General features: G+C 45.8%; 1 protein-coding gene across 6 annotated transcripts in view; it reads left to right on the plus strand.

The window, feature by feature from the left end:
• akna (AT-hook transcription factor) overlaps nucleotides 1-13516 on the plus strand; it is a 207652-nt gene that overhangs the window by 156244 nt on the left and 37892 nt on the right. For all 6 annotated transcript variants that reach the window (XM_068012641.1, XM_068012643.1, XM_068012642.1 and 3 more), the window contains 2 exons: nucleotides 7383-7486; nucleotides 11822-12063. In XM_068012641.1, the coding sequence (XP_067868742.1) occupies nucleotides 7383-7486; nucleotides 11822-12063 (346 nt within the window). The remainder of the gene's footprint in view (nucleotides 1-7382; nucleotides 7487-11821; nucleotides 12064-13516) is intronic.

The raw sequence follows: 13516 nt of genomic DNA on the forward strand, positions 1-13516 counted from the left end.
AGTTTTCTGCCTCCATACTATCTTGCCCTCCAGCATGAATGGCAACATCCAATTCAGCCAGCGCCCATGTGACATAATTTGAGTCATGAAACAATCATGCTCATTGGCATGTTAATGATCAGTGGTCACTTTGCCAATGTAATGAGGCATTTGAGGGGATTGCAGTAGTTACATTTGTACCATGATGGAATGCAGTTATCCCATCAATGAAGACTGAGGATTTGCACTAATGAACTTTTAATTACATTAAACATGAGATATCTATTTCACCCGTGAATACCCATGTGTGTCAAGGTGTCTTTTTTTATATGTTTGCATGTGTTTCTGCGTGGTACATCCCCTGCAACAGCAGCTGGACTAGAGGCAGGTTGCTGATCATGATGCCCCTTGGCTTGGGCTGACTTTGTCGGGCATCCTCTGGGTGCCTGAGGCCTGGAGGGCCCCGGCTGCCTGAAGGATTCCTGTACTGATGCAGAAGTGCACTCAGGCATCGCAGCTACTGGAGCTTGGCTCACTGGCGAGAAGATGAGGAGCCTGTGTGAACGCTCGAATCGACCTGAGGGGAGACCTGAGATGTGGAGCACATCCTCTCCTCCTCCCTCTCAAGGCTCCTTGGAGCCTCCCTGCTCACTAGAGGAGGACTAGGAGCTGGAACATTCTCCGGCCTCCTGGTCCTTCTCTCGACCTGCCACTGTTGAGTGGACCGCATAGCCAAGGTGAGGGTTTGCAGGTCATTGCGCATCTGTGGAATGTGGCTCTCCAAGAGGGTCGGCAACATCTGATGGATGAAGCCACGCGCTCATATATCTGAGACATGGTAGCAGTCATGGCATGGATGGACTCCCCCACTGTCCGCTCAAGGCAACACATGGCCTCTGGCATCTCCAGCTGATGTTACCTTACCTCTTCCTGCAACTCCAACATGCCCTGTCCTGCCGAAACCAGAGACTCATCATCAGCCTGGGGCTCAGCATGTGTCTGGCCACCCAGAGTCCTCCGACTGTCAGAGGCCTTGGCTGTCTCAGCCTCAGCCAGCTGCTTGGGCACATGTGTTGTGCTCTCACCAGATTGTGACCCCGATTGTAAAGCCAAGTGGATTTCCAGCTAGGTGAAAGTATCTGTGCTGGTGGAAGGTGCAGGAGAGTCAAGACGGTGCATCCTCTGGGTGCTCCTGGTCTTCAGAGGTTGTCGTCAGTCTCTCGGGGTCTGTGGTCTCCTGTGAACAGCGATGTGCAAGATACAATGCAAAACACATATGTGTGGATTAGGCTACACGTATCTCATTAAGGACAGCATGACACAGCTAATTCACCATGACTATTGCATTTTTATCTGATCGGCAATAATCACTATCTTGCACTGGGACGCCGAGGTCCACGTCTAAGATGGCGCGTCCCAGCTAGTTGCAGTGCCTCCTCTTCAGCCTGGCTTAAAGGATGGAGGTCTGGCACTCCGCCACTGGTCCTGGCCGTCTCCCTCCTGTTATGGCTCCTCTTCTCCTGAAAGAGCAAGGATGCAGATATTGAACATTGCCAATCTTCAACATCACCGTTCTAATAACATGCGCTTCATCAATGTTTTGTCTGGCATACTGGCTCAACCTGTCATGGGTCTAACTTGCTATGAGATATTAACAAGGAAGACTTGATTCACTTACACAGCCAGCCATCTGCCAGTAATCTGCTATGACCTCCCTGTCTTTGAAATAGCAGTGGCACCCATGTGGCTTACTACACAGTAGTGATAACCAGATCACACCAAGCAATTTTGGAATGTGCCACTTATCTTTGTTGAACGCAGGAGATCATTGACCCTCTTCCTACACTGGACTCAGTTTCATCAGGTAACCTCACGGCTGGAGACCTGCTCTACGTTCTCTGTCCGGGCTTGCTTGGTCAGGCGGGAGGACCTCTTCTTGCCATCGCTGGGGAAGAGGACCTCCTGCCTTTACCTTGCAGCCTGGAGGAAAATAGCAAGGAGGCATCACTAAACTATGGGGCCACCCTTGCTCAGACCTCTGACATCATCAGAAGGATGCCCTGTGGAGTGGCTCGCTGAGTTTTAACTTTTTGCAACAGCACAGAAGTGTTGCTTCAGTGAGCTTCTCTAGAATGCAGGGATTCGGTGAATACAGGACTGGCAGGCTTTTAAACATGGCGCCAACACCTGGTCCTACATCAGGTGACGCCATGAACACCTTCTCCATTTCTGCCCCTGCCACGTGAGTGGTGGGGGGGGGTTGGGAATGGCCACCTTCGTTATGCAAAATGGTCGCATGTCGCCTAATCGTTGCGGCGCAGCCGATCTCGGGACAAGCAGGAGCACTGTCATTTGTGCTCCCGGTGGCATGAACAGAAAATTCAGCCCAAAATGTTCAAGGAATATTTATACAGCACATCTGACATTGATGTGGTGCACTTATTGTGTCATAGACTAAAAGGACAATGTAACTGCAATCTCCTAATACTGAGCTGGGAGCCGTTCGAAGTTTCTGTCACAACGTGAGTGCAAGCCAAAATAAGGAACCTTCCAGGACATCCACCTCATGCTTAAAGCTTCATGTGAAAATATTTAATGTGAGAAAGGATCAAACTATCCCATCAGCTCTTGCCTAGCATTGAATACATTACTGAAGGTCAGAGAGTAGTGAACAGCTTTCCATATGTGCACTTAAATACATATGTGTAGGCCATGAGTGATTTCAATCAGACAGTATAACTCAATGCTATTTACAGTCACTGCTTCAAAAATAACACCAGTACCAAACCCAGTATGTGCTGTATTACTGGACTATTGGGTTGTTCACTGAGGGCACATTTCTACATTGTTACTCCTCAGCTTTTGTCCGTCTGAGTCATAGAGTCATAGAGAGATACAGCACTGAAACAGGCCCTTCGGCCCACCGAGTCTGAGCCGACCAACAACCACCCATTTATACTAATCCTACATTAATTCCATATTCCCTACCGCATCCCCACCATTCTCCTACCACCTACCTACACTAGGGGCAATTTACAATGGCCAATTTACCTATCAACCTGCAAGTCTTTGTCCGGGACGAAATCGGAGTGCAGCATGTAGTCTACAAGACTTGTTTGGAATGAACTTGGGTTGTCATTTTCCTTCCATCCTTTCCTACCCTTACAGGATAGCTCCCAGCATATGCAATTTTTATAAAAATGTAAACTCTCAATTTAAAATTTCAACACAGAGGAATTAGGATACCAGTGAAGTCGCCATAAAGCTGCCTCTCTTGTAGAGGTGTAAGGGTTTGAGACCAACAGGAGGGAGTTGGACTTGGCATTACAATGTTCTGTGGACGCTATGAGCTCCATTTTAGAGAAACTGTTGGACAAGTGGAGTCAAAGGCCATGTCTTGTCATGCAACTCTTTGGAAACATGCAGCTGTAACTGTATCTGTAATCACTGTTTTTTCTGGTAGTCAGAACCCAGATGCATTTATCCTGCTTTTGGTTGCTGCTATAAATACTCATAATTTTTGAGAAAAATGCACAGTGGTTTAGTTTAGAGATACAGCACTGAAACAGGTCCTTCGGCCCACCGAGTCTGTGCCGACCATCAACCACCCATTTATACTAATCCTACACTAATCCCATATTCCTACCACATCCCCACCTGTCCCTATATATTTCCCTACCACCTACCTATACTAGGGGCAATTTATAATGACCTATCAACCTGCAAGTCTTTGGCATGTGGGAGGAAACCGGAGCACCTGGAGGAAACCCACGCAGACACAGGGAGAACTTGCAAACTCCGCACAGGCAGTACCCAGAATCGAACCCGGGTCCCTGGAGCTGTGAGGCTGCGGTGCTAACCACTGTGCCGCCCTGTTATTTCCTGTACAGTAAGGTTTTGAAATCATATACATTGGCAATGAAACTTTGTTTCAGTTGGTGTTTCAAATACATATAGACTGGCTGGACTTGGTCCTGTGAAAAACCTGGGGAGGGAGCTGGGCCTCAATTTGAAGTGGCCATCTCCAGAAGGCAGTTTGCAATCTAACTAATCCCAGTTAGACTCGAGCTGCAATTCATAATACCGTGAATTAATTAATGTCAATGAATTTGTAAGAAGTATCTTTTAGATGCCGCATGTGGAAGCCATTCCTATGCCAGCTTTGGCAATACTCTAATGAAGTGTGACTGTTTAATACATAATGGCAATATTAACTTACAGCAGCCAATGTTAAATAATTAGTCTGTTGGACGCTCTGCGATGTGAACATCATCATTCTCAGGGACTGGGAGAGCACTGACATGCACCTCTGGCATCAGAATGGTGCCAAATCTGCGAAGTGGCCATAACGTTTCACATTTTCTTTAAGTGTGATGCAGTCATGTCAGGACAGCAATCCAAAAACTTAGTTTGAATAACAGCTCACTCTCATGACTTATTATATCATCCAAACCATTTGGTTACATGATATTTCAATATTCTGACCCACTTGTGTGAGGATACGGTGCAGACCTTTTCGTATGTGCACCTTTGTTATTCAGTTCCCTAGCACTTTGTGTCCGTTTAATTTATTATTGACACTGGGATCATTCCTACCCTGCATCGTCCTCTGAACAATCATGGTCAAAATGTGGCAGTAACAGTAGATTTTAATAATTTGGCATAAATTTGTACCTCCGTGACTCATTGGCATTGTAAATTATATATGCTTTAAAAAAACATCTGACTGGTTATTAACTGAAGAGGGGAATTGCTTCGATTTAACCATCTCCTGCTATTCACTCACTGATGAAATTTATTCATATACTCTCCCAATATTTAGAAAGTCATGCATAGAAGTAGAAATATAAATCAGCCAGAAATCCCAGTGAAATGGTAACAGGCTTAATACGACTGATAAACTAACAATATGAGGCATTTTGTTTGATTCAAAAATAAGAGAATTTAAATACTGCAGTGGATTATTTCAAATAGGATCTTCCAGTCGATGGATTTATGTATCGAGAGGCAAAGCTGCCCTCGATTCGTTCAAAGGTGTGTGAGTAATATTGTGTTACAACATGGAACACTCCAAGTTGGAGACACTTAATTGGTCAGTTCCTTTCGTTTAACATACCAATATAAATCTCATCCAAAGATTCCAGGTTTCAGCAGCTCCCCATCTGCTGCAATCTCCTGTAATTCCAGCAAGTTACACCAGATGGCGGCAGACGTGCTGCAGGGCTGCTGCCTCATGCCTCTGTTTCCATTGGATGTCACCAGCATTGATTCATGCTGACAACCTGTTAGCTGCAGCATTACAGCTGGCTAAAGGATGTGGAGCATTGCAGAACACACTGAGCCTTTAGCGTGAGTGTGAAGGAACAACAGAAGCTTAATGAGCTCTCCAATATAATTATTTTAAACCAGCTAATAACGGTTGCAGTGATTTGTGTGGAAGAGTAATAACATTTAAAGGTGACGCAATCACTTTTGTAAAAGAAAAATTCAAAATGAGCCAACCTGCATGGCAAAATGCAGTTTAGAAACTGATAAGTGAGAATTTACTTTAGACACCAGTCAGAGATTTCAAATTTAGTTATTTTCAATGACGAATCTCCATTTGTCAGGCCCCCAATCTGTACAAAAACTGCTCAAGATGGCCGTACAGTACCATCACAATCCTCACCTCCCCACAAATTGGCCCTCTGGTAACATGGCAAAAATGTATGTAAGGAGAGCAACGTTGCCAGTAAAAAGAGGCTGCATTTGCTGACAATGCAGCCACTAGGTGGCACAGTATTAGCACATGCGCAAATGCAGCCTCATCCACTGAAACATCACTGTTTGCGATGCCTCAGGCAGCTGCCAGTTATAAAGATGGCGCTACTCAATTTATCACAAAAAACAAATTTAACCCGAAAAGCCCATCAATGGTTGCCATCGCCGCTTCTATCCCACCCCCAACAATTCCCTGCTCCCTCCTGCCATCGCACTTCCCTTCACCGCTCCCTCCTGCGCCTGTCTTCTCACCTATCGCTCACTGCTTCCTCCCCCGCCCCGGCCACTTGGTCCAGGCTGCGCCACTTTCCTCCTCTCGGCCACTTGCTCCCACGTCACCCCTCGCGGCCCACCTTGCTTCTTTGGGCAGCGCAGCGGGGAATGATTGGCCAAGGGGAGGGGGGAGCAGCGGTGAGGCTTGGAGTGGGTGGCTGAGGGGGGGAAGTGGCGGCCGAAGGGGGAAGCGGCTGGTGGTGGTGGGGGGGGGTGAGGAGAGGAAATGGCGAGGGCGGGAGCGAGCAGCCGGTAGGGCGGGAGCGGGGGGGGGTAGCGAGTGGCTGAGGGAATGCAGCAGCATGGCAGGGAGTGAGCGGTGGAGCAGGCTGAAGCGGCGATTGAAGCAGGGATGGTGGGAGGGAGTGTGGTACTGTTTGGGTGAATGGAGATGGCTATTGAGGGGTGATCATTCCGTGGTGATGTCATGTGTGTGCATGCGTGCATTCATACTGGCACTGATGACGCCCGCAATCCCTCTGCATTGTCAGGAGTCACGTTGTTAAAAAGAATAGAGGGTTATGCTGATAGAGTTAGATAAGGAGGAATGTGAGGATGCTGGATTGGAGCATAAATGCTAGCATGGACTGGTTGGGCTGAATGGCCTGATTCTGTGCTGTATGTTCAATGTAATTCTTGGTAATAACTGACTTCGAGACAAAGTGATATTGGCTTTGATCACTACCACCAGGTCATGGATAACAACAATTAGCGTATTTATGTAACACCTTTAATGTAGAAAAACATCTCAGAGCATTTACAAAGCATAATCAGATTAAAGTTACCGTTGAACCAAAGAAGGAGATGTCAGGAGGGGTGGGTAACAGCTTGGTCAGAGAGATACGTTTTAAAGGAGTTTTAAAAGAGAAGATTGAGGATGATGATGTGAAACTGGTTGCCACCAAAGTTGGTGTCAGATATCTCATTCAGAAAGAAATTATTTGTGTGTGTGTGTGTGTGTGTGTGTTCATCATTGAAGTGTTTGCTTTTATGATAGTTAAGATGTGGTTATTTACTGATGTTATAAGAAGGGTGGAACTATATAACTGTATAATTGTTGAATTTAAGATTGTATTATAAGTAACTTTAAACCTTTTTTCAATATCCATCGCTTCCAGTACTGAAGGGAGGAATATTCGGTGATGGGGATGGGAAGGGAGAGCTCCTGGCCCTATATTCCTTAATAACAGAGACCTGTGCCAGGCCATCAATGACAGGGGTAAAGAGTTGCTGGATTCTCCTTTCCTCACTCTACATAAATCGCTGGGCACCTTTATTGTATCTTCTAGGACTCAGTTAAGGAAATGTTTTGGCCGATAAAGGATCTTTGCCTAGCTGACAGTATTAATGAGTGTATTCTGCTTTTTCAGGAACGCATTGTTTCTCCAGAGACAGACAGTGGGTTTGTGGGTTCCGAGAGCAGCAGGCTCACACCAGCAATTCAGACTCCAGAGCACCAACCCCTCCAGAACAGGTACCAAAATAAATGTTTCAATTGCTGTGCAGAGTGAAATGTTGTAGACAGGCGCATGGACTTTCTTTCATGTTATGTGTAGATGTCAAACTGATCTCAGTCTGTTATCTTCAATCCATATGAATATATTAATGTATATGACAATATACTAATTGAAATAAATACTAAATATCCAGAAGACAGAAGCCACCGTCTTCAGTCCCTGCCACTAACTCTGTTCCACAGGCCAGAACTTTACACCCTCCCAAACAGCAGGAAGGTGGTGGGGATGGGGGTTGTGTAAAATGGAGTGGGAGGCTTGGGGGGCCCTTCCCGACCTGCTCCCGCCTCCACTGCCACTTTATGCAGGGCGGCAGCATCTAAAAATGGCCCACCCGCCCCAGGCCAATTAAGGCCATTAAGTGGCCACTTAAAGGCCTCCGCCTGCCACCATGGGGATTTTACTGTTGGCAGGCTGGCGTCCCAGGCCCGAGAAAAGCCGGATGTTAAAAGCAGGCGGCTCTCTGATGGCCTGGGGCGGGGGGGATCCTCATGATCGGGCACCCTGTACCCGACCGAGGGAAGCTTCCGCTGCCTCAACCACCCCAACACCCATCACGCCCGTCCCCCCAATTGACCACCCTTGGGCCTGACCGATCACCCCTGGCGAGGCAACAAAAACTTACCTGCGTTCTCGGGTTCTCCGACATCTTCCTCACGAAGCTGGGTTGCAGTCCCAGCCGTCACCACCGCTCCCAGTGGCGCTGCTGGGACAGAGAGCTGCCGGTCCGCTGATTGGCCGGCAGCTCTATTAGGCGGGACGTACTGCCTCAAGCGGGTGGAAGTTCCGCCTCAGAACAGTTAAAGGTCGGGGACCCTCAAAACACGGGTCGGATCCTCACGCCAGGCGGAAGCGGGCTCGCCACCGGGTTTTCAGTCAGTGGACGGTTCCCGTCCGCCAAGGGTAAAATCCCAGCGATAGTCACCGACTCCATCCCTTTCTCTGGCAACTGTGTGGGGCTGAATCAGACTGTTCGAAACCTTGGTGTCATATTTGACCCCGAGATGGGCTTCCAACCACATTTCTGCAGCATCACTAACTCTGCCTATTTCCACCTCCATAACATCACCTAACTCATTCCCTGCCTCAGCTTATCTGCTGCTGAAACCCTCATTTGTTACCTCCAGACTCGACCACTGTAAAGCACTTCAGACTACCACATTCTACCCTGCATGAACTTGACGTCATCCAAAACTTTGCTGCCCATGTCCTAACTCACACAAAGTCCCATTCACCCATTGCCCCTGTGCTCGCTGACCTACATTGGCTCCCAATTAAGCAACGCCACGATTTTAAAATTCTCAGCTTGTTTTCAAATCCCTAATGGCCTCGCCCCTCCCTATCTCTGAAACATCCTTCAGCCCCACAGTCCTCCGAGATATCTCTGCTCCACTAATTCTGGCCTCTTGCAAATCCCCCATTTTAATCACTCCACCATTGGTGGTCCTGCCTTCAGGTGCTAAGGCCCTAAGCTCTGGAATTTCCTCCCTAAACCTCGTCACCTCTCTACCTCACTTTCCTCCTGTAAGACACTCCTTAAAACCTACCTCTTTGGCCAAGCTTTTGGTCTTCTGTCCTAATATCTCTTTATGTGGCTTGATGACATATTTTGTTTTATAATGCCTCTGCGAAGTGCCTTGGGACATTTTAATGTGTTAAAGGCACTATAGAAATACAATTAGCTGTTGTTGGTGTAAAATATCTGAGTGGACTCATGACATTGGTTTTAGATTTGTCAGCACGGACAAGTTTTGTTGTTGAGGATCTTCCATTGGTAATAGTTTTAAAGCTTCTTCTCTGTAATACCACATTTCCTCTGAGTTTCTGCCATTCTTTACCAGCAAGATATTGAAGTCTTCCATGTACCAGGCCCACCTCAGTGCTATTTGTGCTTGGTCAGGATGGGCTTCTTGCTCTGATTTGCTGACCAAAAGTTCTCTTATCCTTTGCAACTGATGAGCAACATTTGAAGTAGCTAATATAACCAGCTAAAAAAGACAAACTGGCTATAAGGTTCTGCCAATGAGCTCGCTCTCTAACCAAGGCAAAGGCAACCAGTTCAGACCCAGGGCTGAGGCTGTGGATGGTGGAGCGTTTTGGGACTGGAGTCAGCCTGGGTCTGAGCTTTATGAATTTAAGTTATGAAAGGCAGGTCCAACTTCATTCTTGAAAAAATGAGCATTTGAAATGGGACGGGGTTTGGGTGCCTGAATGGAAGCAACATGTTATTGCATCTTGCATCTTGTATTTTGCTTTTATGATTATGTTACTGCATCTATTGCATTGAAGGAAACCTATCTTATCTTGTTATCAACGCATTCAGTTTTCATAATGGAAATAAACGCATTCAAAGTGCAGTTTTCTGCTAAGTGCCAACATTCAGATTGTGTGCAACATCTCTGTCAGATTATCTGAGAAAGCTGGCTGACAGACTTTGCAACTTATACAAAAGATAAAATACTGCAGATGCTAGAAATCTGAAATGTAAACGGAAAATGCTGGAAATACTCAGCAGGTCAGTCAGCATCTGTGGAGAGAGACCAACAGGGTTTTTTTAATGTCTGGATATAGCTCATGATTTCATGAATTAATCCTCAAAATACTTAGAGCACAATCACAGTAAAGCTGATAAAACCACAAGTTGGCAAAGAAGATCATGTAGACATCAATTTCAATTCTGTATACTTGACTGGTTTAGTTTCTTTTAGTATATTCTTTAAAATGTATACATCATACTTGCTGCGCCATCCTTTGTATAGTTCAGTCTGTGTGATAACATGCTGGGGAGAGGGAAGGTGTTCCACAGAACCAATGTGGGCCCAGGCAATGGAATTAGCAGAATGGCCTGCTCATGTAGGTGATGCCATTGTATTGACCAGTGAAGACAGAAACATTATCGTGGGTCTATTTTTTATAAACCTGGAGAAAGAAATCCAACCAACATTAATAACACTACAGTGGTTATAACCCTGTCAACACTCTTTGGAATTCCCCTCCACCTCGCTGAATTAGTATCCTCCTCAAAATCTACATTTTTGTTCACCTATGCTGAAATTCTCACTGTGCCTAATCACTACCTGAGCAACCCCTCTCTGAAGCACGTTTGTATGTTTTGTTACATTAAGGGTGCTATACAAATGCATCCTGTTGCTATTGCTGAAGTAAAATGATCACTTTTGTGAATTTAATTGCAGACACCCAATATGAATCGCAACTAAGGAAAAGGGCAAACCACCTCAATGCTTGTCTCTTTAATCTACACAGTGAGGCTGGCATGGAATAACTGATTAGCTGTATGAAATGTATCCAACAGAATGAAAGTGGCACAGGATGTGGTGTTTTATTTATTTGCATCTATTATATATGATGTGACACATTTATCAATAGAAACCATTTTGATCCTTATTACGTGAAGGGAAATAGGGACAGGTGAGGATGTGGTAGAAATATGGGATTAGTGTAGGATTAGTATAAATGGGTGGGCCGAAGGGCCTGTTTCAGTGCTGTGTATATCTAAATCTAAAAAAAAATCTAAATCTCAGAATTAAATCAGCTTTTTTGTGCGCTCAGTAGACATAGCATAAATTGTAACACACACACTCCTCTGCCTTTGTTCCCACTTGTCTCTGGCTGGAGAGGTGGCTGTGAAATCTAACGAGAGAGAGAAAAAACTCTAATTTCTAGAAGAAGTGTGAAACAATCCTCAGCATAATTTAAAGAGATGGATAACTGGGATGTGGTAGCTAGGCAGCACAGCCAGGTAATTAACTGGTCTCCATCATTTGCCTTCAGCTGTAAGGAACTAAGTTGACATCTAGTCCAGGTGATGACGTTTCTTGTACTTATAAAGAGTTCAAAATATTTTTTTTTTTTAAAAGTCCAAGTGGCATTGGTCTCTGTGAAATTTTCCAAAGTGAATAAATTTAAACTGAGCAGCTGAAGGTTATGGCTGGATACCATGGTGGAATAGCAGGGAACACTCCCTTGAGATTGGTCCAGATCCATTGCACGGGTGGTGGGAGCAGATGCACTTCCACTATCCTGTGTAATGCCTGAGCTGGAAGTGCTTGGTGCTGTTAGTTTGGCAATAGCAGATTGCAACTCTTGTTCACCAGTGTTCAGTACAATTGTCAGTACAGTGATTCTCATAACTTTCTCTGGAGCACTGGATCTTTTTTACCTAGAATAATGAGAAGTCACTGACGTAAGTCCCCAAATTCACTCAAATAAACTGAGAGGACAACAGACATCTGAAAAGTAGTTGAGTTTCAATCTTTACTTTTTTCCTATCACAGATGTCTAAGCCAAAGGGAAACTTTAGTAAAATCACCTACACGGGATGATACACGTGCGAAACGAGCCTTGATGTCTCAGGAGCCTCATCAGAGAGGCATGACTGAATATGAACAGCCTACAGCAGTAAAACTCAACATATTGAGGCGGGACAGTGTTGTGCGAGCAGATCCTTCCCGTACTAGCTCACCTCAGCAGTGGGCAGGTAGCGTGATGAGTGAGTTTGAACAGGAGACCTTTATTAGTAAGTAGACCATTTTTAGAATTTGTAACAAAGTGAGTTGATGTAGTGCAACCAGTCACTGGGCTGGTGGGCTTCACAAAGTGGCGGGATACAGGTTTTGACCCTTGGGGCTGCATTTTCAATTGGCCTTGGGGTTAAGCATGGATGCGGACATGCATCGAAAATCACATTCCTGGAAGGTGTCGCTGGATCTGATGCCTCTGGAACATGAAGCGATTTTCAAAGGGAGAGCAGGAGAAGGTGGGGGGAGGCGCGGGGGAACTGGATGCCTCCAGTTAAGTGATAGTTGAGCTCATTGCTGAGCTCATCAAAAGGCTCCTGAGGAGCAGTTTGAAATTGTCGATCACCAGGGACAGGGAGAACACAGTGTCAGGGCCCGTGAAGTGTTCACTTGTCTGGAGCACTGCGGGAAGCCATAATGTGCTATTGCTGATGAGTAACAGTGAGTGGAAAATAAAGGGTCATTCAAAAAGAGCAGGTCAAGTACCTTCCGTTTGGCCATGTAGGCACAGCGATGCTGCTGGCCCTTTGATCACCTGCCTGTTCCATTCTGTAAGGCAACAGCAAGCCCTGTCATGGCTGCTGTCTGCCTCTGAGCATTCTAGTGTAGAGCCAGCTCCTACGTCCATGCAGTGCCCGGCACCCACTAATTGAGCGTCAAGTTCAACCTGTGGGCCAATTAGTAGTTTTTCATTTCAAAATAGCGTTGTGGGGTCATGACCCAGAAATGAGCCAGGCCCCAGGTTCCCGACCCCATATTGAAAATCAAGCCCTTGTTCTTTGACATTTATTGTGACCTCTACTTCATGCAGGCCTTCTCGATGCTATGAAGCAAAGGTGGGGTGCTTTACCAAAGGAAGGACAAGGAAAGGGCTAGTTGATCTATTCTACCTTTGTAGACCTTCTGATACCTGATCTAAGAGCATCAGGAGTCTGGGGCCTCTGCTGTCATTTGGGGAATTAGTGTACACCTTAGAGAATGGAAAAGTTGTAGGGAGCCAATTAAAATGATTGGGTTCTGCAATGCAGGCAAAGTGAGCAGCTGTACTGGCCAGCCATGAAGAATCAAGTATACCTTCAACTTCTAGGCAGCCCAAAAATATGGGCGACACCAATGGGTTATTGGCCTTTCAACATTGAAACCTGGGTTCAAGTTCAATCCGAATTCATGAAAATCTCGCATTTCCACATCTCTCTCTGGACCAATATCTCAATCTCTATCTTTCTGTCTCCCGCATAAGTGACCTAAGTGAAACAAATTTAAGATGGTCTCACCCCAGTTGCTTGTGCGTCAGTGTGCCAGCGGAAAACTGCCCAAAGTTTCACATAAATTGATGATCTTGCCCAGAGAAGACCTAAAGATGACTGGCAGAGGAAATGAATAATACAAGCTGGTGCAAAAAGGATCTTGTTATGACGTTTGTGTTGAAGTACATTGTATGGTAGAATAGAA

The sequence above is a fragment of the Heterodontus francisci genome, chromosome 32 (genome assembly GCF_036365525.1).
Source record: "Heterodontus francisci isolate sHetFra1 chromosome 32, sHetFra1.hap1, whole genome shotgun sequence".
Lineage (NCBI taxonomy): Eukaryota > Metazoa > Chordata > Chondrichthyes > Heterodontiformes > Heterodontidae > Heterodontus > Heterodontus francisci.